The 23932-nt window shown below is 45.8% G+C and overlaps 1 protein-coding gene across 1 annotated transcript in view; it reads right to left on the bottom strand.

Annotated features, from left to right (window-relative positions):
• Nucleotides 1–330: 330 nt before the first annotated feature.
• LOC147457519 (Pseudouridine synthase family protein) overlaps nt 331–23932 on the bottom strand; it is a 113749-nt gene continuing 90147 nt past the window's right edge. Inside the window, exon 7 of the mRNA XM_086512379.1 lies at nt 331–901. Within this exon, the coding sequence (XP_086368505.1) occupies nt 386–901 (516 nt within the window). The 3' untranslated portion in view covers nt 331–385. The remainder of the gene's footprint in view (nt 902–23932) is intronic.

The raw sequence follows: 23932 nt of genomic DNA, 5'->3' as shown, positions 1-23932 counted from the left end.
TCATGCTTGCATTCACATGTTATGCCATATAGTCATTATATATATTCCATGCAGCTAATCAAGGTCTTTCTACTCTAACGTAGGGATCAAATACCTTTCGACAACAACCGATATGACCATTTTGCCACATTCGAAAACTCTTTGATTGCTTGTTGCAATGATTCTTTTACCACTCAAGATTCTCTAGTTAGTGTTTGAACATGAGTTGCTGCATTCTTTGCACAATGTGGAATAATCCAATCTACTCCACACATAGAGTGAGAGAGAGAGAGAGAGAGAGAGAGAGGGGGGGGGGGGGGGGGGGGGGGGGGGGGGGGGGGGCAGGGGGTGTTTGCTCGTTGTAAAGTAATACATTCAAAAAATAAAAACAGGAGGGGGAGCAGTTTCATAAGGGATTAGTAAGGTCTGTTTTATGATCCTTGGAGTCTACCATTCTAAATACAGCATCACCCACTTTCTCACCATTCTCCATTGATGCTTTCTGACCCATTTTTTGCCTCTCCACTTGAAGCCTCCATTCACTCCATGCCCTTCTCACAGGTTGCATCTCTGATTCACAAATTCTTCGTCGTTCAAGCAGCTCTAGCCACCCTTCCCAAAGTGCTTTGTTGTTTTGCAAGAGGTCAACCATATGAGGGCGCAGCACATCATGCCAAAATTTCTCTTTCCTCTCCAGGACTTTAGCAGACATTTCAAGTTTTGGTAAATTTTCCATCTGCGGGGCGCCCCGTGGTCGAAGAAGGGTCCGGAACGGATAGAAGTCATTGCTTGCCAAGAACAGTCCTTCTGAAGGAGCAATGGGAAGCACCACCCGCGCCGAGCATGACAATGAAATTGGAATGACATCTAGCGGCAGCACATCTCTCATGACTGCAACAGCGGTGCCGATCATTTTCCGTATCTGTCATAAGTAGAGTTAGAGTATGTGAAAGACTTCAACAGGAACCACAAGAGACTTTTCACACCATAAGCAGAGAGTCGAGCATTCTCATTTAGAAACTAAGCATTACAGATGATTTTGGACAGGAACATCTCAAGCAAGCAAGCTACGAAATAAAAAGCAAACAAAATTAAAGTGGTGCAATGCATCAATGGCTGGTGTAAACAAATTTAACCGTTTCTTGTTTCCAGAGGCAGCTTAATCTTCAATAAAACGCGTTTTGAAGTTCAGTCAAGTAGGAAACTAGAAAGCAAGCTCAAAGGTGCCACCAGTAAGGCTCCTAAAAAAAAATTGAAGCTTCTTTCTTATCTTCCTTTGATTCTTTTCATAGGTAGCAGGAGAATCTAAGAGTTCCCCTTGGTTTTGCAACTCCATCTGGATTTTGATATCGTGGCGGCTGCCCCAAATCCCTTAGCCAGCAAGCATGAAGGAGAATGATTGAAGTCCTGCAGACTGTTGGAATCAAGCTGTTATGTCCCTAGACATGAGGCTAGGCGCCCGAGTTATGTCTCATTAGTGTGAACCATGATGTCCTTGAAGTTCGGGCTGCTTTGGAGTGCTATGAACAGGACCGTAGGCTCATTTGTGAGCTACCTGGTGTGATCACCACACTTGGACTATAGATCCTTGGTAGTGCCTGCTCGGACACCCAAGTTTGGTTGTTGCTTGTTCGTATGAGACCCTCGTCCTTGAGGTGTGGCACTAGGCTGGAAGTAGTTGCAAGCTCCCAAGCTTGGGGTAAGCCTAATGCGGTAAGCCAATTAGGCTCTAAAGGTACAAGGTGAGTTAGATGTTTATCCCTTGTTCTATGTGTGTTTGGCTTGCGTCATCTCGTGTGTGTGGGGGGCAGATCCCAGGGAAGACTAACATTCCACTTCTTGCCCTCTTCCATGATGTGATGACGTACACACACAGAGATCATGAAGCCATGATGGTCCAACTTGATGGGTTCACGCCACTCTCGGATAGGGTGGTATGGGACACTACTGGTGGGACAAGTGAACACAAGGGAACATGCAAGCGAGCAGTGGGAGTCTGGTATATTTTTCTCTTTTCTTTTTCCCTTCCATGGATTCAAGTGGGAGATATCATGTTAGTTGGGGGCTTCAATGCTAGGACAGATTCTTGCTTGGTGTCCTTCTAGATACATCAACGGAGGATCTTCGTTAGTAGGACCATCCACATCTTGGCATTGAGAGAGTCTCCGGGGTCAAGTAGATGCACAAAGTTTGTTGAATATTTGCTAGAGATGGAGGCTAAGCCTGGGTTTGCCATAGTCAATGGCATAGCAAGATGGCAATTGTTGTGAAGATTTACATGCTGTTATCAACATTGGCATGGTGCCAGCACAGTGGATTATGTAATAGCACCACCTGTTTATTTTTCACACATCCAAGAGCTTTCAGCTACATCGAGACCTAAAGGGGCTTCTGCAGATCATGCATACTTAGCTTTCACACTAGACTGTCAGTACACTACACAGCTCACAGATTGCCAGCAAAGACTGTGTTATCCTATGTACCATTTTTCCAAAGAGACAGATGGTGCCTACAACTTCGAGATGGATCTCCATGCACCTTTGACACCGGATTAAAACGCAATTCATCCAGCTCCAGCTTTAGCCGTTCCCCACTCTTGTGGTACAGAAACACATGGTAGTAACACTATGCCTCAGATTAGTTGGTATGATGATGGGTAGATTATAGACAGAGCTAGTGACAGAGGACCCTGCACACACATAGACATAGGTTGCATTCCACCACCTTGCAGAGCAGAAGAGCTACAGCGAGCTGCGAGTCATGGGACAGCTTTGCACCTCCTCCTATCAGCTACAGATAGAGACAGGTAGAATACTTTGGTTCCTCTGTAGCAGCAGATTTTCCAGCTATGCAAGTTAGCGCGAGAGATAGAAGCATTACACATGTTGGTTCCCAGTGTATTATGAGATACGGGATCGATTTCATTGGCCCCTTAGAAAGGACTTTTGAACCTGTGTCCATGGTGATGGATTACACTAATCCAAGATGCCTTGAGCTTTTCTTGCACATGTTATATTACGAAGTTTGATATGCTCCATTGGAGGACCCACTCGAAGGTAGATGATAGATTTCTTTGAGAGCAGCACCCGTCAGCAAAACTGTAGGACATGTCGCGTTGTAGTACATGGGATCTCCTAGATAGAGCTACAGAAATAAGATGATCTTGACACCACGCCCCTCTCTCTCTGGTGTACACCATTTTACCACCCCACTATGGTACAGGATGAAGCTAGATAGGCCATGCACATCATGTTCGTATACCGATGCACATAGAATGCATTTTGAACCCCTAGATATAGCGCTCCGCCCTCTCTACATCACACCACCTTATATCATGCTCTCTTAGTTGTAGTTGTATACTCCACACAGTCACCCCGTCAAGGTTCAATTCTATCTTCCATTGTAGTTCGGAATTCAGCTTTTTCTTTTTTATATGACAGAGGAGATCTCCCATAGTTGTACATTGATAATTCTTATAAGCCGAGTTCAACCCTCAAAGGACATATATATATATATTTTTGCAACAAAGTGGGGCTTAGCCCTTTATATAACATGAAACTACAAAAATTCCGGAGGCATTACAACCACCCCAAGGCATTACATATAAGCTGATTGGTAGGGAAAAAGCCCTTGGGATTTAACACTAGCACGGAATATATGTAAATGCTCGGTGGTTTCTCGTGGTTTTCCTCAACTTGTAATTTCCTTCCTTGCCCATCGTCGTTCCTAGGTTTTTGTGAAGGGTTCTTAGGGACTTTGTATATCAGTTAAGGATAAAAGGTCTTTGGGTTTTCTTAATTGGGGTTATCTCTGTTCTCTTGAGTGATATGACACCGTCATTTGTTGTCTTTGAGGATCTAGAACAGAAGATTGGCGATTGTATTTGAGATTCACTCTCAGAGAGGCATCATCAACCGCCTAGCTCTTGACCATTATGGGACAATGTTGAGGAAGAGTCGAGAGAAAGCAAATGAGAAAGTGAAAGACAAAGGAATAGAAAAGGGGGATCTTGTTTTGAAGTACAACAGCAAGCTCAATAACACCTTACAAAAAAAGTTTCAACTCAAATGGAAAGGTCCTTTTTGTGTTATAGACGAGTTTAAGAACGACACTTACCAACTTGCTGACTTGGATGGCACCAAGCACAAGTATTGTGTGAATGGTTATAGACTGGACAAATATATGGCACATTTGATGACCATTGTTAAAGATGATATGCTCATGGTGGAAGAGGGAAATGTGAATGCAACTCGGATATTTTTGCCTTTGAAACTACTGTTGGTCATGAATGATCAAGCAGAATAGGGAGGTTGGCAGGTTATGTTAGGTGTTTTTTGAGTTTAAAAGATGATAAAAAATCTCTGGAAACTTGCCAACTTATGTTTATGCATGGTATGGGGATAGTGCAATGTACATAGTGTACTTAACTTGGTGCCTTTTTCATGTTTTTGGGGAGTTAAGAGTCCCTAGATGCGATGCCTTTTTTCTTGGGATGCTTTAAAAGAAGGTTGCTCTAATGTAAATAAGTGATGTCCAATGTGGTCGAGTTGGCATCTGTGATGGGTTTTAGGGTTAGGGTTTTTGCATTGGGGACTTAGACGCATATGATCACTACGTTTGTTTGGCCAATCACATACTCTCTCCCCCTAGAAAGGTGGTCCATGCAAATCTCTTTGTGAGAGCCAAAATCATCTTAACCGCACGCATATTTTCTTTCCTCTTTTATCTCCTGTACTTGCATCTGTAATCATCTGTGTTGCATTGTTACACTGATTGATTCTCGAAACGACTCTCAGGATCGACCCTCGGATTTTTGAGCTAACTTGATTGAGTTTTGCAGATCCTAGCCAAGGGGCCTAAACCCTAGAAGATGAAGATCTACCAACTTATTGAAGACAGGCCGAGTGGCCTAGAAGACGAAGTTGGTTAGGGTTAAAAATCCTAACCAGACCAACTTACAGAACATCAGCCGAGGGACCTCAACCCCAAAATAAAGCAGCACAACACACACACACACATACTCAGTTTGTGTAGCAGATGATGATGTGGCATGCTGTACAGATTTTCGAAATTACGCTGGCTGATTTGGCAGTTTTGCGTCATGCTTTTTGAGAAGCAGACGCTTTTGGGCCTTTGCTTTTGGACATTCCTTGTACTGTTTGTCACAAACTGATGACGTGGCAGTGCCAGGGACACACACACTCTCTCAATTGATGACGTGGCTGACCGTGCGAATCTCCGCAATGCGCATTGACTGACTGCTGTATGGAATCCCGGGATTCACGCTGATTGGCTAACGTGGCAACTGTACGGAATCCCGCGATTCGTGTTGACTGGATGCTGATGTGGCAATGCGTACGGATTTCCCCTTTTTACGCTGGCAGAGAGTACGGATTTTTGCAGCTTACGCTAACTGCTTTTTGTTGGCAAATTTTTGCCAATAAGGTTTTTGGGCCAAATTGCTTTTGATTTAATGCTTTTGGGGCTCTGCTTTTAGCAACCCTTCTAAATTTTTATAAGTGACCCAAGGGGGCTCACTCTGCAGAGCGTCTGGATGCAGAGTCTAAGAGCAAGCACCCGCGGGTCGGTTGTACTTTGCTCGAAGATTACCATAAAAGAAATACCGAAAGGGGCACCAGTCTTTGGGGCCAGTACCTCTTGGCACGGAACTACGTCGGGCCATGTCGACTCTCTTTTGATCAGTGAAGTGTTTTGAAGTGAATCTCTGTTGTGTCGCGGTAGAATCTTGACTTGGGGTGTCCAAGTTTATTTGTGGCATCAGAGCACAACCGATTTCTCTTCTACCGGGAAATCCGATCTTTTTTTTTCGTGACACTTATGGATTCCGAAAAGAATCAGTTGACTCTTCTGCAACAGCTGAGGCGGGAGGAGACAATGCAGAAGATTTAAACGAATTAACAGAAGATGAGTACGGGCCACCTCGGCCTACACAGTATGAACTTTTCGAGATGTAACATCGACAACAAGTTGACGAGTGTACAAAGCAAATGCTTCAGTTTGCTAAAGATCCCTAGTTTGCAAAATTTTTGTCTCAGCAATCCATGGCTAAAGTGCATACTCAGTGGTAGAAAGCCATTGAACCACCAATCAAACCGGAAATCAAGAAACCTCCTTCTCCGAGGATGTTTACAGAACAAGAACTTCAAGAGGTGGTTCAAACCCAGATTAGTCAGCTTTTGGACACGAAGAATCAATCGAAAAAGCAATTGAAGAAGCGCAAGAAGGGGACTCACTACCCTGGTTACTTGGGCCGTCAATCTTCTTTTGCATCTGCAAGAAAGCAGAAGAAGCGTGTACGCTTTGAAGGACTACCATTCTTCTTCTTCCTCTTCTTCTGATAGTTCCTCTAGCTCTTCTGAATCGAGTGAGAAGGACAGAAAGGGCAAAAGGCGAAGCAAAAAGCAAAGCTTCGGAAAGAGAAGAAAAGGCAAAGAAACTCAGATTCCGACCCATTTCTGATAGCTCTACGAAGGAGTCATCCCCTGACACTTCGGACTCCGATGACCAAGAGTTCCCAGGAAAAGAAGGATACACAACCGCGACTGACTCTTCGAGAAAGGGCTAACTATCTCAAAGAGGGGAAGTGTTTTGGTTGCAGGGAACAAGGGCACGTCTCTACGAAGTGCCCCAAAAAGGCACATCAAGGACAGACCGAAGATAGGCCAGAGAGTTCTAGAGTAGCAGAGGAACGTGGCAAAAAAGGCAAGATGAAAGCTGCAAGATGGGATCACCAACAAAGGCAGTTCTAGCGGCACCCGGACGGGATATAGGCAAACTTCATTTGCATTATGAGGGGTATTTAGGGCACGAGGACTTTTACATCATGCCTTTGAAAGGGTGTGACCTCCTCCTCGGAGTCCCTTGGTACCATAAGAAAACGCCCTGGTCGATTATCGGGCCAAGAAAGCAACTTTGACAAATGAAAAGGGCAGAAAAATTGTACTTGATGTAAAACTGAAGGGAGAGTCTGTCTTTATTGTATCGGCTTCGGCCATTTCCAAATTAAAGAAATCTAGTCTTTTTGTTTACTCGATCTATCTGAAAGAGTGAACTTGATAAAGAACGCCAAGATTTTCTCAGTACACATGCTGATTGTTTCTTCGAAGGCTTGCCAGGCGAGTTACCCCCATCTCGTCCCGAGGATCATATTATTGATCTGATTCCTGGAAGCACACCACTGAACCGGCCACCTTACCATGCTAGCCGAGCCTAGAATGAAGAGATCAAGAACCAAGTGAAAGACCTCCTCTTATCCAGCCGAGTACTTCACCCTACTACTCTCCGGTTTTGTTGGTATTAAAGAAAGACGGATCTTGAAGAATGTGCATTGATTACAGAGCTCTCAATAAAATCACTATCAAGAACAGATTTTCGATTCCAATGATCGATGATGTTCTTGACCGACTTCACGGATCCTCTTGTTTCTGCAGGAGTGATTTGAAAAGCGGATATCATCAGATCAGAATCACTCCAGGAGATGTGTACAAGACAACCTTTCGGACAAGCTTTGGTTTGTATGAATTTTTGGTGATGCCTTTTGGCCTTACCAATGCTCTAGCGACTTTCAACCAAATGATGGATAGGATTTTCCGAGAGTATCGATCTTTTGTGGGCACTTTCTTTGATGATATTATAGTTTTCTCCAAGGATGAAGTAGAACATGGACACCATTTGTTACAGGTCTTTCAGGCATTGCATGATCACAAATTAGTTATCAATGCCAGAAAGAATGAATTTTTCTTGCCGGAGATACACTTTCTGGGACACATTGTCTCAGCAGCTGGAGTACAGATGGACCCGGCCAAGATTGAGACTATTCCCGATTGGCCAAATTTGAACAATGTTCATGAAGTTAGAAGCTTCTTGGGCTTGTGTTCTTACTACCGGCGGTTCATTCGGAAGTTTGCAGAGGTAGCTTCCCCTTTGCACATATTGACTCAAAAAGGAGTCCCTTTCTCGTGGGGACCGACAGACGTGACTGCCTTTCAGACAATTAAAGAAAAACTCACTACTGGAAAGTGTTGGCTTTGTCGGACTTGCAAAAGTCACTCAAAGTATATTGTGATGCTTGTGGTCGTAGTTTGGAAGCGGTCTTAATGCAAGAAGGCCATGTGATTGCCTATGAAAGCCGACTGTTTTTGAGGCCAGAATTGCCAGCATAGATTTATGAGAAAGAGCTATTGGTAGTGATCCATGCTCTTACTCAGTGGCGACATTACCTGCTCGGAGCCGATTTCACGGTCTTTACTTATCATCAGAGTTTACGCTACTTCTTACAGATTTCGGAAAAGCAGATGCAATGGGCTAACATCTTGTCACAGTTTCACTTCCAGATTGTCCATGTTCAGGGATAGAAAAACTTGGTGGCAGTTGCATTGTCTCAGAAGCCCCTAGTCTTGGCTATTTCCACGATTCATCATAGAAGCTTCGAGGATATGGTTGATGAGTACGCCACCGATCCGGATTTTTCCGCTGTATTCACTCAAATACAGAATGGGGAGGTAGTAGCCGGGTCCCATATAGGATGGCTACTTGATGAAGAAAACAATGTTGTGCATCACACAGCCGTTGAGTGAAAAGGTTTTGACTAAGTGCCATTGTCCACCATTTACGGGTCACCGCGGCATCGACCCCACCTTGAAAGGTGTAGAGCATTATTTCTTTTGGCCGAGACTCAAGAAGGATGTGAACGACTTTGTTCGCAGTTCATAGTTGTTTAGCATGCCAGAAGGTCAAGTTTGATAGGTATAAGGCACAGGGATTACTACAGCCTTTACCCATTCCCACCCACCCCTGGGAAAGTATTGCAATGGATTTCATTTTTGATCTCCCGGAGACATAGACCAGGCACGATGGCATTTGGACTGTCATCGACAGATTTCGCAAGCAAGCTCACTTCATTCGAGTGAAGAAAACAGTCAAGCCGGATTATTTAGCGAGACTGTTTATTGCACACATTTTTCGATTACATGGCATGCCTAAGACAATAGTCTCCGACAGAGATTCCCAATTCACGAGTTTGTTTTGGAGGGCTATTTGGGAGAACATTGGCACACGGTTGCAGTTCTCGTCAACATTCCACCCGTAGACAGATGGGCAATCTGAGATTGCAGATTCAATTGTTCTAGATTTATTGAAGTCTTACATCTCTGATCAGAAGACTCAATGGGAAAAATATTTGCCTTCGGTGGAATTTGTCTACAACAACACGGTTCATTCTTCGACGGGGAAGGCGCCATTTGAGATAATTGAAGGTGCTCCGAAGGTTCCACCCTTAGCACTAAAGACAAGATTTTTGAAGCCGAACACTACACGAGGGACTTGGACACTGCTTTTGCCAAGGTTCGGGAGGCTTTAGCGAAATCTCAAGAACGACATAAGAGGGCAGTAGATCGACATTGACGAGATTTGAAATTATACGAAGACGATTGGGTGCTCTTACGTTTTGAGAAGGCACGCCTAGAAAACGCAAAGGAAAGGAGCGGCTTTTTCCAAAGCTTAGCATGAGGTATTATGGTCTTTTCCAAATAAAAGAAAAGATAAATGATGTCTCCTTTCGACTCAAGCTGCCCGATACTTGGAAGATTCACAATGCATTTCATGTGAGTCTATTGAAGCCTTTTATAGGTGATGTGCCAGTTGATGGGGAGCATGATGAGCAACCCAAAGTGGAGGAAAGCGAGGAGATACTCGTTCCAGAACAGATTTTGGCACACAAGGAAAGAAAGATGAAAGGTAAACAACGTTACCATGAAACGCGTTTCGACAGGTCAGGACAGGTGAAACGTTTCGGGCCTTGAAACGTTTCGCTCACCAAGTGAAACACAAGCCGTTTCACTAACAACAAGTTACCATAGTTTAAGTTTCAAAGTCGCTAAACACACGTTTCGGTCTCACGTTTCACTGTGCTCTCATTTTGGACTGAAACGTTTCGTGGTGAAACGCTGCGTTTCAGGGTGAAACGTTTCGGCCTTGAAACGTTTCGCGGTTACGCTGAAGGTAAAGTGATTCGGCCGTTCTTGGTTAAATTCAAGAACTATCCAGCATTGGATGCGAAGTGGATGGAGGAGGAGAACCTAGCAGATACTCCTCAGATTTTGGAACTTTACCTTGAAGCATTCGGTTTAGCATAGTCTACTCCGATAGAACCCCGAATTCAGCAAGGGTGAATCTAGTGCAGCGGGTTTGCACAAGAGGCTCCTTTGTCAAGCGATCACTCCGATTTTTGAATAAGGTCATTGATGTCCCCTCTGGGTTTCAGGGATACTAATGGGCTGACCAGTATTGTGTTGTATGACTTTATGACACGGAATTCCCAAAATTGGATATGATTGATTTGTACTCTCATTTGACTTGTTTGAGTGTAGGTACTAAAAGACAAAATGACTGCAGCATTTCGGTCTCATAAACATCTATAGACATGATCGCAATAAGGATTAGTTAATCGCGGATCAAGGAGGTCCGGAATGTTTCTAGATGCGATTACTAAATACGTTGCTGGCAATCATGGTTTGAGATTTGGAATGAATTTTTCTCAAATTTCTCATGTGATGTCCTGTGATGTCGAGTGATGTCCTGTGATATCCTGTGATGTGACTCGATTTGTACAAGTGCTAGATGTGTCATGTCTAGTGCGTCGGTACTAATAGTCAGTGTCTACTAAGACAGTTTATGGCCTCTGTATGTTTTGCAAACGTAATCAGGGCGATCACAGTTCTTTCAAGAGGGGGGTATGTCACAAATTGATGATGTGGCAGTGCCCGAGAGAGACACACACTCTCAATTGATGACGTGGCTGACCGTACGAATCTCCGCAATGCACGCTGACTGGCTGATGTATGGAATCCCGTGATTCACGCTAACTACTGATGTGGCAACTGTATGGAATCCTGCAATTCGCGCTGACTGGCTAACGTGGCAGCTGTACAGAATCCCACGATTCGCGCTGTCTCGATGCTGACATGGCAATGCATACGGATTTTCCCTTTTTACGCTGGTAGACAGTACGGATTTCCACAGCTTACGCTGACTACTTTTTGTTGGCGTATTTTTGCCATTAAGGTTTTTGGGCCAAATTGCTTTTGATTTTAATACTTTTGGGGCTCTGCTTTTAGCAATCCTTGTAAATCTTTATAAGTGACCCAAGGGGGCTCACTTTGCAAAGCATCTAGACGCAGAGTCTAAGAGCGAGCACTCGCGGGTCAGTTGTACTTTGCTCAAAGTTCAATATGAAAGAAATACCGAAAGGGGGCGCATGTCTTTGGGGCCAGTACCTCTTTCCCTAGCCGTGTCGACTCTCTCTTGATTAGTGAAGTGCTTTGAAGTGAATCTATGCTGTGTCGCGGTAGAATCTTGACTTGGGTGTCCAAGTTTGTTACACTGTTTTTATAAGTGTCCTAAGGGACACTCTTTTGAGAGCATCTGAACGCAAAGTCTCAGAGAGAACTGGACCCTTGGGGACTCGTACCATTGCGAAGCAATAATAAAGAAATAGCCAGAGGAGCAATAGTCTTTGGAGCCAATGCATATGGGGGACGGAACTCCGCCGTTCCGTGTCGACTTGTGTGTGTGTGTGTGTGTGGACTGGCCATCCTGAATGGCCTACAAATATTTCCAGCAACGAATGGGTTCACTTGTTTTCCTCGCAGACATGGGGCTAGCACAGTGGACTATGTTATGGCTCATCCCTGTTTTATACCATTAATTCAGGATTTTACAATCGGCCCCAAGCATGTTGGGGTAGCAATAGATCACACCCTCCTCACATTTACAGTTTCATTCTAGTTTAGTATAACTCTGTTGGCTTAGACACCTACACATACTCGATACACTTTACAATAGAGACTAACTCTGTCTACATGGATAGTATTTACAGACGCTTGGCCACAAAGGAGCCGAAATGCCCATTACAGGAGCTTACCCAAATATTGAGACAGACTCTACGTGATGCAGCAGTAGAGGCATACCCACACACCCAACCCGTGCACAGACGACGTTCTGGGAGTATGCCTCAGAACAGTTGGTATGATGAGGAGTGTAGAGAGACGAGAGCCACACTCCAGAAAGAGGTGCTCCTGGGAACTGGGAGCCGACATTCACAGATAGCCTTCCGACGCCTTGTGTGATGGAAGACGAGGACTTACCTTGCTCGGTTAGAGGAGGAGTTGTACAAGTTATTCCTGAACCAGGACTCAAGCAAGGCATGGAGATTTTTTCATGAGCATTTCCCCATACCGGCTATCACATCCACTAAGATTTGGGGCGCATATGCAACATCTCTTTACACAATTCCACGGCAGCAGTCTCTACCTGACCCTCTAGAGCCTTTCCCACAAACATGCACTTTCTATACCGCTAAAATGGTAAAGAAAGCTATTGACAAGATGAGGACCAGAAGAGCTTATGATCATGATGGATTGATGGCGGAGCACTTTACACATGCTAGACATATGCTTGCAGGGCTTCTTGCAGTAATGTTCAACCGAGCCATCTATGAGGGTTTTCCAGATGCTTCGAGCATGTCTACAATCGTGCCTATCTTCAAGGAGGGAGACCCCATGATATCGGGAAATAACCGTACTATCATGATTGGGTACACACTAATTAGTTGTATGCATCCATTCTTGAGCAGCAGTTGTATAGATGAGTAGAGAGAACATGCACTCAGGCATCAGGCTAGACTCGTTTCAGGAGGGGCTTTTCTATATACTGACACTCAGAGCTGTTATTGAGGAAAGCAGATCACATGATAGGAGAATTTATTGCACCTTTGTGGATTTTTGTAAAGCATTTGATACGGAGTACCCACAAAGCCAATCTGGGGAGTCATGGTTTTATAGGATAGTCGTGGGGCAAGTTCGTACTCCCTAGGGTTATCTGAGCATATTCACTCCACTGTTGGAGTGAAACAAGGATGCCCACTCTCCCTACATTGTTTGGTTTGTATGTACATGAGTTTTCAGATTACATTGAGAGGGGAGGCGACAAAGGAGCGCAGCTAGCAAGGACATGGATTTCATTACTACTATATGCAGATGATCTTGATCTCACATTCGCCCGATGGGATGCAGCGACACTTGGATGCATTGCACACATTTGCTAGTAATAGTGGCTTGTCGGTGAACCTTGGCAAGACCAAAGTTATGTTTTTTAACACCACAACATAGTGGGTCAGGCGGTCTGCACCGACCTTCACATATGGTCAGCACAGACGGTTGAGTATACAGACACATAGACTTACCTGGCAGTGGTCTTCAGTGGTCTAGTGTTCTTCTTGAGGAGAACAACAGAGACCAAACTGACGAGAGTGAATGCAGCTTTGGGGAGGATGGAGAGGATGTGTTCGCAGATTCACTTTTAAGAACCTCGAACAAAGCTCTCGCTATTTGACACATTGGTTACTTCAGATATGCTTTATGGGGTGCAAATATGGGGACCATCAGTAGACCATCACAGCCAAGTTGGCAGTACTGATCGATGGAGATGTATGGAGAGGCCTCTGGTCTCTATGATTTCCCGGATGATTAGGGCCAAGGCCTCTGTACCACATGGATTATTCGTACAGAGGTAGCTGCTCCCCCGTTGGTCATAGAGGCACTTACCAGATTCATCTCTTTTGTACACAGTACCTGGGATCTCCTCAAAGATAGATATGCTCGTCTAGCTTTGGAGTCTTCTCGACAGTTTGCCTCACAAGGAGACACATCTTTTGGTATGCACAGATGACATCCTAGTTTCAACTACATGGTTTTAGTACGGACAGACTACCCCCCTTCCTAGTACTCGCTCGATGCACCCTCCTTTGTCCCTCACATGGATCGAGATTACCTGCCTCATCAGATAGGATTCGATTCAACTAGACACCAGGAGGACATGGACAAAGCCGACACTAGAGCTTGGCATGAAGATGGCTTGTTACTTAGATCATCTTCTCCAACTCACAGAGGATGGATATATGATCAGACATGCCTATATGGACACTCATTTATCCCATGGGATACACTGTGCTATTGGTCAAATGCGCACATCATCGCACCAAATAGAGATTGAGACTCGTAGATTTAGGAGAGTACCAACAAAGGCAAGGAATTACCAGTTGTGTCATATAGAGCCAAAGAAAGAGTTACATCACACTTGTCATTGTCGAGTGTACTATGAGATATGAGGTCGCTTTCACTGTCTATTTAGAGAGGGGTTTGGACCACTGGCTAGAGTCATGAGATACTAGGATCAGAGATGCCTCGGGTTGGTTTTGCTAGAGCTGCGCAGACTCAGGGAGAGTCTCCTTAGAAGATTAGAGAGTGGGAGACATTCACAAAGGGAAATCAATGATTTCTTTAGAGTAGAGAGTCAAGCTTCACAACAGACTTCAAAGTCCACCTATACCAGAGGTATATTGCCTGGCAGAGCCATTGAGCTTGGGAGAGCTAGACACCCACATATACGAGGGTCACCACGACCTCAACGGAGGCTCCATCAGAGGATCATGACTATTCTAGGACTATTCTAGAATGGCATGGGAGGCGTCCAATATGACTATATAACAATATGGACAGTGATGATATTCTTCAAAGACTGATGCAGTACATCCTCGGACAGCGCCCAATGCCAGACATCCTTGGACACTAATATTCATTTTAGCTTTTATTTTTCTTCATTTTATTTTGTACCCAGACATTTTATTAGATCCACTAGGATTGTATCCGTTTGGTCTCATAGGTCATTTTGGCCTTTTGAAGACGTTTAATATAACATTTCATTTCATTGTCTCTCTCTCTCTCTCTCTCTCTCTCTCTCTCTCTCTCTCTCTCTCTCTCTCTCTCTCTCTCTCTCAGCAATTCCCGAGAGCTCTAGCCCCTTGCAGGCAATGGCATCCCCAGCAATGAAGAAATCCACTTTTATGGCTACCAGCAAGAGGTTAGCAAACATGAAAAAGAAGATGAAGGCGTACAAGACAGAGATGGAAGAGTGGAAGATGGAGAAGGCGATCTTTCTTCAATGCAAAATCAGTGAGGCTGAGCTTCGAACTGTGGAGAAAATGGAGTTTCGCGCCGAAATTGAAGACCTCAAGAATCAGATTTCAGCCCTCAAGAGAGACCTAGCCGAGGGAAGAGCCAACGGTGGATTAGAAGAGGGAGAAATCCAACCCTCAGTGATAGAAGAACTTAGGGTAATCAAAGAACAAATGCAAGCCATCAAGGAAGAAGAGAAACAATAGGAAGCAAAAACATCTTCATGGACAGATATGATTACCAAAACCCATAAGAAAGTGGAGGAAGCGGAGAAGTGGATTTTGGTCGCATAGAAGGGGCATGGAGGTATCAATCCCCACTCCCACCATCATCAATATGACACTTGAGGAGGAACAACAAAGACGTCTGAGGGCCTTGCATGTGAGGGTTACCGGCCTCAATGATCGGGACAAAATTGATGACGAAGTACAGGAGCTCATGGTACTAAGGGGATGCAAAAATTGACACACACAAGAGCATGGAGGGTTGGTAAGAAAAGTGGAGGCACGGGGGAACATCGAGAGGAAGAGCTTGCATACTGCGCTTCCCCTCTATTGAGGAGGAGGACTTTTTGAGAAGGAGGCCCACTCTCAAAAAGACGGGTATCTTCCTTGGTGACGATCTCACCCTCTCACAGCCTGCCCACATGCAGGAAGTCATGCTAGAGATTAGGGCCGCAAGAGAAAAGGGAAAGACAGCTTTTTACAGAGAAGGAAGAGTGGTCATTATGGAGAGACGCCCTACATGACGGTGTGAGACCTATGGGACCACACTCAGGATGGCAGTTTGGAACTGTAATGGTTCGTATAGACTTGATGTGGGGGCCTTTGAGGATAGCTTCAGAGAGAGAGACATTGTTTTCTACTCTCAGACTCATCAGGCCCCAGGACAGTTGATGCCGCATATATCAGGATACAGATGGGAGACAGCTTGCCAAACATGCACCAGATCTGAGCATGGGACTAGAGGATCAGGAGGTGTAGCAGTTCTTTTCAGAGAGGAGCTCCAGCCACTACTGCACATAGTTCGGAGAGATGATCATGCCAGATACATGTGGGTGAGGCTGAGGGCAGAGACTAGATGTTTCTTGTACATCGCTATGCTATTTTTCTCCCAGCACTTCAGTATATGCCTCACCCAGAGGACAGTCTCCTCACTCTATACTTGATGATGATATTTGGGAGTTCTTCAGAGATGGAGACATCATACTATTGGGGGATTTCAATGCCCGTACAGGTATTTCACAGACGGTTTTCTATGACACCTCACAGGAGATGCTCAGAGAACTAGCGCCAGAGGAGATGGGGCTTGAGAGATGCTAACACAATAGAGAGCATACAGAGTATGGGAGATACCTCAGGGAGATGACGACTACTCACAGTTTAGCCATACTGAATGGCTTACCAACCTTCCCATCATCTACAAGTTTTACTTGTTTTCCACACAGACATGGGGCCAGTACTTTAGACTATGTTCTGACACATCCGAGCTTTATCTCTCACATTCAGGATTTTACAGTGGGGTCCAAGCGTGTTGGAATAACAATAGATCATGCACTTTTGACATTATCAATCTCCTTTGAGTACAATACATCTCAGGCCTCACGGGGTGGTAGACATCCACGCTAAACTTTTACACCAAAGACTGACTCAGTCTATGCAGAAGAGATACATAGACTTTTATGCACATCAAAGCCAGTATACACAGTGGAGGAGATCACATCTATGCTGACAGTGACATTACATGGGGCAGCAATAGAGGCATACCCACACTCACCCTAGTCAAAGACGTCGCTCTGGGCATATGCCTCAGATCCAGCGGGAGCTTGCATTGGGAGTGATCACCTATAGACAGTCTCGTATTGCTACACGACGACTTGTACGACGGAAGAAGCGAGCTTTCTTAGTCCAGATGGAGCAAGATTTATATCAGCTCTTCCTTAGTAGAGATTCAGGAGAGGCTTGGCGTCTATTCCATGAGCACTCTCCCCCACCAGTGATTACTTCTACGGAGATATGGGGGCAGTATGCAACATCATTATACACTGTACCTGGACAGCCACCACTACCAGATCCACCACAACCATGCCCGGATACGAGCACCTTCTTTACCTCTCAGATGGTAAAGGAGGCCATTGATAGGATGAAGACCAGACGGGCACAAGATCATAAGGGTTTGGTAGCAAAGCACATTATAGTATTATACATGCTGGGGACTTGTTGGCAGAGATGCTTGCACGGTTGTTCAACCGTGTCATGTGCGAGGGCTTTCCTGAGTCTTGGAGATTGTCTACTATTGTACCTGTCTTCAAGACAGGAGACCCTACAGTGCCGGGGAATTACCGTATTATCATGGTAGGACACACATTGGCACGGTTGTATGCATCCATCCTTGAGCATAGCTGAGCAGTTGGGTAGAGATTATAAGCATACGGGCACCTGGATAGGCTGGTTTCAGGAGGGGTTTCTCCACACTGGATCATGTCTTTACACTCAGAGCTATCATTGAGGAGGTCGAGCACATGGTAGACGGATATATTGCAGCTTTGTGGACTTCTGCAAAGCTTTTGACACAGTACCGAGGGCCAGATTGATGCGCCGACTTCTGGAATTGGGGGTACCCACAGAACTGATATGGGGGATTATGGCATTCTACAGTTCAATTATGGGTCATCTACGCACACCAGAGGGGATATCTGACATAGTTCACTCCACCATCGGAGTGAAACAGGTATGCCCATTGTCCTCTACTTTATTTGGTATGTATGTTGATGAGGTCTCTGATTATATTGACAGAGGAGGAGATAGAGGTGCTCAGCTTGCGGGGACATGGATCCCTCTTTTATTGTATGCTGACGATATCGTGTTGATATCAGACTCACCAGAGGGTATGCAGAGACACTTGGACGCATTGCATAGTTTTGCAGGGGATAGTGGATTGTCTGTCAACCTTGGTAAAACGCAGGTCATGGTATTTAATACCACACCACAGTGGGTCAAGAGATCAGCGCCTACATTCACATATGGTCAGGACAGTATGGAGTATACTCATGCATACACATATCTTGAGGTGGTCCTTAGTGGACCGAGGCTCACACTGACAGTGGCAGCAGACACTAGATTGACTCGTGCCTATGCAGCCCTAGGCGGTTTAGAGAGGATTTGTTCGCAGGTTCAGTTCCAGGAACCTCGAACAAAGCTCTGGCTCTTCGACACTTTGGTCGCTTCAATTATGCACTACGAGGTTCAAGTTTGGGGACCATCTGTTGGCAGTGTTGGATGGAGTAATATGGACAGGCCCTTGGTATCTATGATTTCTAGGCTGATCAGAGCCAAGACCTCAGTCTCACATGACATCATACGAGCGGAGCTGGCTGCCCCACCTATGGAGATTGAGGCACTTACCAGATCAATATCATTTATACACATCTTGTGGGACACCAGCAGGGACAGATATGCTAGGCTTGCTCGAGTCATCCAGACAGCTGGCATTACAAGGAGATACATCATGTTGGTATGCACAGATGAGCTCATGGTTTCAGAGGCATGGTCTCAGCATGGACAGGCTGCCCCCTTTCCAATATTCTCTTGATGCATTATCTTTGGCTCTTACACGGATGGAGATTACTAGACTCATTCGGCAGGATCTTATCCAGCTTGATACCAAGAGGACATGGATAGATCCATCACGGGAGTTGGGTACGATGAGGGCTTTCTATAGAGAGCATCTTCTCCAACTCACAACAGACGGCTTTGTCACACGGCCCAGCTACATGGACACACATCTATCTCATGGGTTACGATGTGCCATAGGCCAGATACGCACATCTTCACACCAGCTTGGGATTGGGATTGAGACAGGTAGATTCAGAGGCATACCAGCGGACAGGAGGATATGTCAATTATGCCATGCAGAGCCAGAGACAAGAGTTTCACTTCATATGTCACTGCACAGTCTACTATGAGATTCGGGGACGCTTTCACTGTTTATTCAAAGATGGTTTTGACTCGTTAGATAGAGTCATGAGATATCAGCATCAGAGATGTCTCGAATTATTTCTACTTGAGATACAGAGACATAGAGACTCTCTATTGAGAGGACATAGACAGAGACAGTCCCAGAGACGCATTTCAGATTTCTTCAGTCCGAGTACCACAGAGGCAAAGGGGCCACTACCACCACAGAGCTCGGTTCCCACCCATACACACACCAGTGGTACTCTCATTGACCGAGCTTTAGAGTTGGGGAGATCGAGACGACCACAACTGAGGAGGGGAACCACGCAGCACCGACGGAGATTGCGACAGAGGATCCACAAGATTCTAGCGCGACACCCAGTGTCGATCAGGATAGGATTCATGTTACTGCTGTATTGTATCATGGTGACACTTATCCCCACTTTGTACCTTTGTGGCATTATACCATTGCTCAGCTTACCAGCCACCCATAGGAGTCAGTAGCACTCAGTTTCAGTTTGTAGTTTTCTTTGTTTGTACCCAGACTTGGTAATAGACTCACCATTGTAATCAATTTGGTCTCATAGGTCATTTTGGCCTTTTGTAGACGTTAATATATCATTTCATCTCATCTCATCTCACCTCTCTCTCTCTCTCTCTCTCTCTCTCTCTCTCTCTCTCTCTCTCTCTCTCTCTCTCTCTCTGTGGAAAAAGTCTGGGCTGTATATTACCGAGTACAATATAATCCCCAGCGGATGCCAAAATAGCCTGTCACGTGGGGTGTACAAGCTGAATGTAAGGAGGAGAGCCACTATAGTGACAACTCGATTAAAACAATCTCATGGTGGACGGTGTGATGAGTGGAGGAGAAACCACCGAGGAGGGGCATAATGCCACGTAATCTGGCCACCTATAAGTGTGAAGAAGAGTGGGGATCGTGCCCAACGCCAAAGGAAGGCAAATCGGCGAGCCTCGGCTGCTCGAGATGCACCTGAGGAAGAATCCCACTGCCAAATCACGGTGTGAATGATGTCCAGCCAAATGGCAGTGAGGGTATCCTGAAGGAGCTGTGGAGCCGCACTTAGAATGTGGAGACAACAAGCTCTCCAAACATTCCATAGTGTAATACTAGTGATGACTGAAAAAACCTCCTCACGTGTCTGAGAATCCCCTTGCCAAGCAATCTGTGGTAGCATAGCCAAAGTCCCTCGCCGATAACCAGCCGAGGTAAGCATACAGGCTGGATCTGTGTCTGAGCCCTCGTAAAAAAGATGGGGGCCAAGCATCCGCATCAACCATGAGACAGATCCCCAAGTAAGAAATCCATGCTGAACACCTGCTCTGCTAAGTAGAAAGCAAACTGCAAGCCAAACTACATGGGAAGCTGAGCATGACCAAAGACAGTGTGCAGGTGACTCAAGGAGTCACAAAGGACAGCGAGTACATAACGGATCATGACCCATAGTAGCTAGCCAAGTCCCAACTGGAAGTCCCGCATGTGCAATCATCCACATGAAAAAAGAAATACGACAAGCCGCATGTAAATCCCAGATGGCGGACCAAAACTGCTGCAGATAGGCATGAGAGAGGCCTGAATGTAACCGGAAACGCATACGAGTGGGCTGCTCTGGCTGCTGTCTCATCAATGCTAACCGTCCAATCCTGACAGTGTACTCAAAGAAGGATACAGGTGCACAAGTGGGGTCAGAGTGAGGCCAATGCCACTCTCTTGGGTCCCAATAAAGCTGAGATAGGGCACGACCCTCCCACACCCAAAGCCTCCAAAGTGCAACATCAGTGGAAGCGAAACGGGGGTCAACACGACGACGCTTCCAGCGGGAGCCAACTACTCTGATGGCCTCCCATCGAGCTCCGGGAAGGACAGGGTGCGGAGAGGTGGCATCGTATGTCAATCTAGCATGAATCCCCTCAGACTGGTCAGTATCAACTGTGAACAGCATGGTGTCTAAACGAACTAATAAGAGAGTGCTCTGAGCAAAGAGGCCTTCCCAACCACAATGGGGAGGCATCTAAACCGTGCCTCTCATGACTGCATCCCACTGTGAAGGAACGGTGGAATCAATCTCATGCAGTCTGTCTGTCACCCGCGACCAATGTCATAATGTTCTACCACAAAATCAGCATCTAGCATCCGTGTCTCATGAAACAACCGCATAGAGGCAGCAGGGCCAGCGTCCCAGGTAGCCTAATCAATTTTAGTCCTCTCTCCAAGCTGACGGGGTGGATCAACCGAAGAATCAAGAACTGCAGCATTCCAAATGAGAGGCTGGCGCTCAATCTCCTCACGACATGAGGGAGGTGAGCGTATGATAGCCCGTCGCATGGAAACCCAAATCTGAAGGAGTGATCGGATGAAGGGGGGGAGGGAGGTAGTGGACAAGGGGGCATCAGTAAAGAGAAAACGATACCCTGTCTACCAAGTATGACCATCTCTAGTGCCGAGTCGTGGAGTCACTACGCAAAGAGAGGCCTGAAGAAGCATCTTCCAAGGTTCTTGTCCGGGAAAAAGACCCCGAACAATAAGCTCGGTAAGAAGGGCGCGGCTCTGTAACTCTGGATCAATAATGCCAAGGCCTCTCTCTGACCTAGGACAAATAATCGTGGACCAGCGAACTCGAGCACGGGTATCAGTAGTCCCATCTGTGCCACTCCATAAAAAGTTCCGCACTAGGCGGCGGAGCGGAGCTATCACACCAGAATGTAACATCCAACAAGAAGCTGTATACCATACTGTAGCCAGAATGACCTGGTTGGCAACCAATGCACAGCCAGCCAACGATAGATGACGTGAAGACCAATGGCATAGCTTCCTGCGAATAGACTGTAGTACGGGTGCAAACTGCTGCTGTGAGGTAACATCTAATCCAACCTGAAAGCCCATATATTTGCATGTCTGACCCGGTCGCAGCCATGTGAAACCATCAGCTACCCCCAAAGTAGGTATGTCATCACTGCCAACCAGTAACCCATAGGATTTATGACAGTTAATGCGTGCACCACTGGCAATGCAAAAAACCTCTAGGGCCTCCCGCATGGCATCAAGAGCGGCTAGCAAATAGCGTAACATGAGCATAGTATCATCAACAAACTCCTGATCGATAAGGTCTGGAGCTGTAGGTACTAGCATGGTCAAGCCACAAAATGCATGACTCTGAGCACGAAGAAAGTCAGACATAGTCTCTCCTACAAACAGATACAGATATGCGGCTAGAGGACATCCCTGACGGACAGATCGAGAAAGCTCAAAACTGCGACTGACACGACCACCAATAGTAATAGCACTGCTGGCAGTCCTAAAGAGAGCGGAAATGCCTGAGATCCATCTCGAAGGGAAACCCATCCTGGCTAAAGTTTCTTCGAGAAAGTCCCACTCAACACAATCGTATGCTTTCTGGAAGTCAAGGATGAAAAAAGCGAGAGGCTCAGAAGATGATCTGGCCCACTCCACTGCCTCATAAAAAGTGAAGATATTATCCAGGATGCATCGATCCATGACAAAGCCTGTCTGAGAAGTATGAATAATATCTGGTAAGAACGGCCGCAAGCGATGGCTGATCATTAACGCTAATATCTTATAGACTGAAGGGAGTAGGGTATTAGGTCTCCACTGTCGGAGCTGAGTGGTGTCACCCCCCTTCGGAATAAGAGATATGAGACCTGAACAAAGATCCGGATGCATATATCCTGATGCAAAGATGTCCTGACAACCGCGAAGCAGTGGTATATGAAATACATCCCAATATGTCAAAAAGAAAGCTCTAGTGAGGCCATCCTCTCATGGACAAGAGGATGGATCAAGACTCTCTATAGCAGCATGGAGCTTTGCAAGTGTGAAGGGTGCCAACAAGATCTCTGCCATAGTGTCTGTACAACAGTGTCGCGTGTGATGCAAGATCTGCTCACGTGCATGTAAAACCTCAGTAGTGCATACATCAGCTGTGAACAAAGTCTCAAAATAATCTGCAGACATATCAAGTATAACATCAGGATGCATATCTAGTGTCCCTTGAGCATCACACAAAGTCCGAAGGGTGGTGCCAGGAGGGCGCTCTTTATGCGCAGCGAAGAAGTCTTTATTCATTCGATCAGCTTTAGCTATCCAATGAGATACTGAAGCATGATGAGTGAACTCAGACCTAGCCTCCTGTACACGACGAATCTCCTCTGTGAGCTCTATCTGTCTAGCAGAGAAATAAGCATCCTGAGGCCACTCCTCAAGCAAGCGCTGAGTGGAACCAAGAGGGATGTGAAGATCAAATTCGCGGACCCTCAACTGACGATGAATAATAGCGGTCTGATCACGGCAATAAATACTAGACTGAGTAATGCAATGAGCAAGAAACTCTCGAGGGGGTCCACAATAAGAAGCATCCGTGGACCATAAGTCACGAATCTGTAGCTGCAATACTGGAGTGGTGAGAACACGGTCAGGGATGCGACAGCCTCGCCTCTGTGCAGAGGATCTAGTGAAGGAGATAAACAATGAGATGGGTAAATGATCTGAGAGGCTGGTCCCTCTCCATATAGTAGTGAATCCGCCTAGAGCTGCTGCCCAAGGGCCAATGTAAAAACGATCAAGTCGCTCTAATAATCTCCCCTGTTGTCTCTGAAACACCCAAGAGTAATGAAGTGTAGCAGGGTGGTGACCAAAAGAGGGTATGTGCCAGGCGTGAACACTCTGAATAGCTAGAAGAAATCGATCCCAAGCTGGCTGCTCATTGGGAGAGATGGATGATAGAACTGGAGGTGTGATGGCTCGCAAATCAGAGTCGCTCTCAACGTTGTTGAAGTCACCTCCAACAACCCAAGAGTCTACAGCAGGTAGAACAGCAGCCAAAGCGGACCAAAATGTAGCCCTCTCCCGAGGAGTAGTGGATGCATAGACTGACATAAAACCAATGATAGATTCTTGAATCCGAATAGAAATATAAACTGCTCTGCCAG

The sequence above is a fragment of the Adiantum capillus-veneris genome, chromosome 5 (assembly GCF_014529385.1).
Source record: "Adiantum capillus-veneris isolate H3 chromosome 5, ASM1452938v2, whole genome shotgun sequence".
NCBI lineage: Eukaryota > Viridiplantae > Streptophyta > Polypodiopsida > Polypodiales > Pteridaceae > Adiantum > Adiantum capillus-veneris.
The sequence above is the reverse complement of the archived record's forward strand: the minus strand, read 5'-3'. Positions and strand labels throughout refer to the sequence as shown.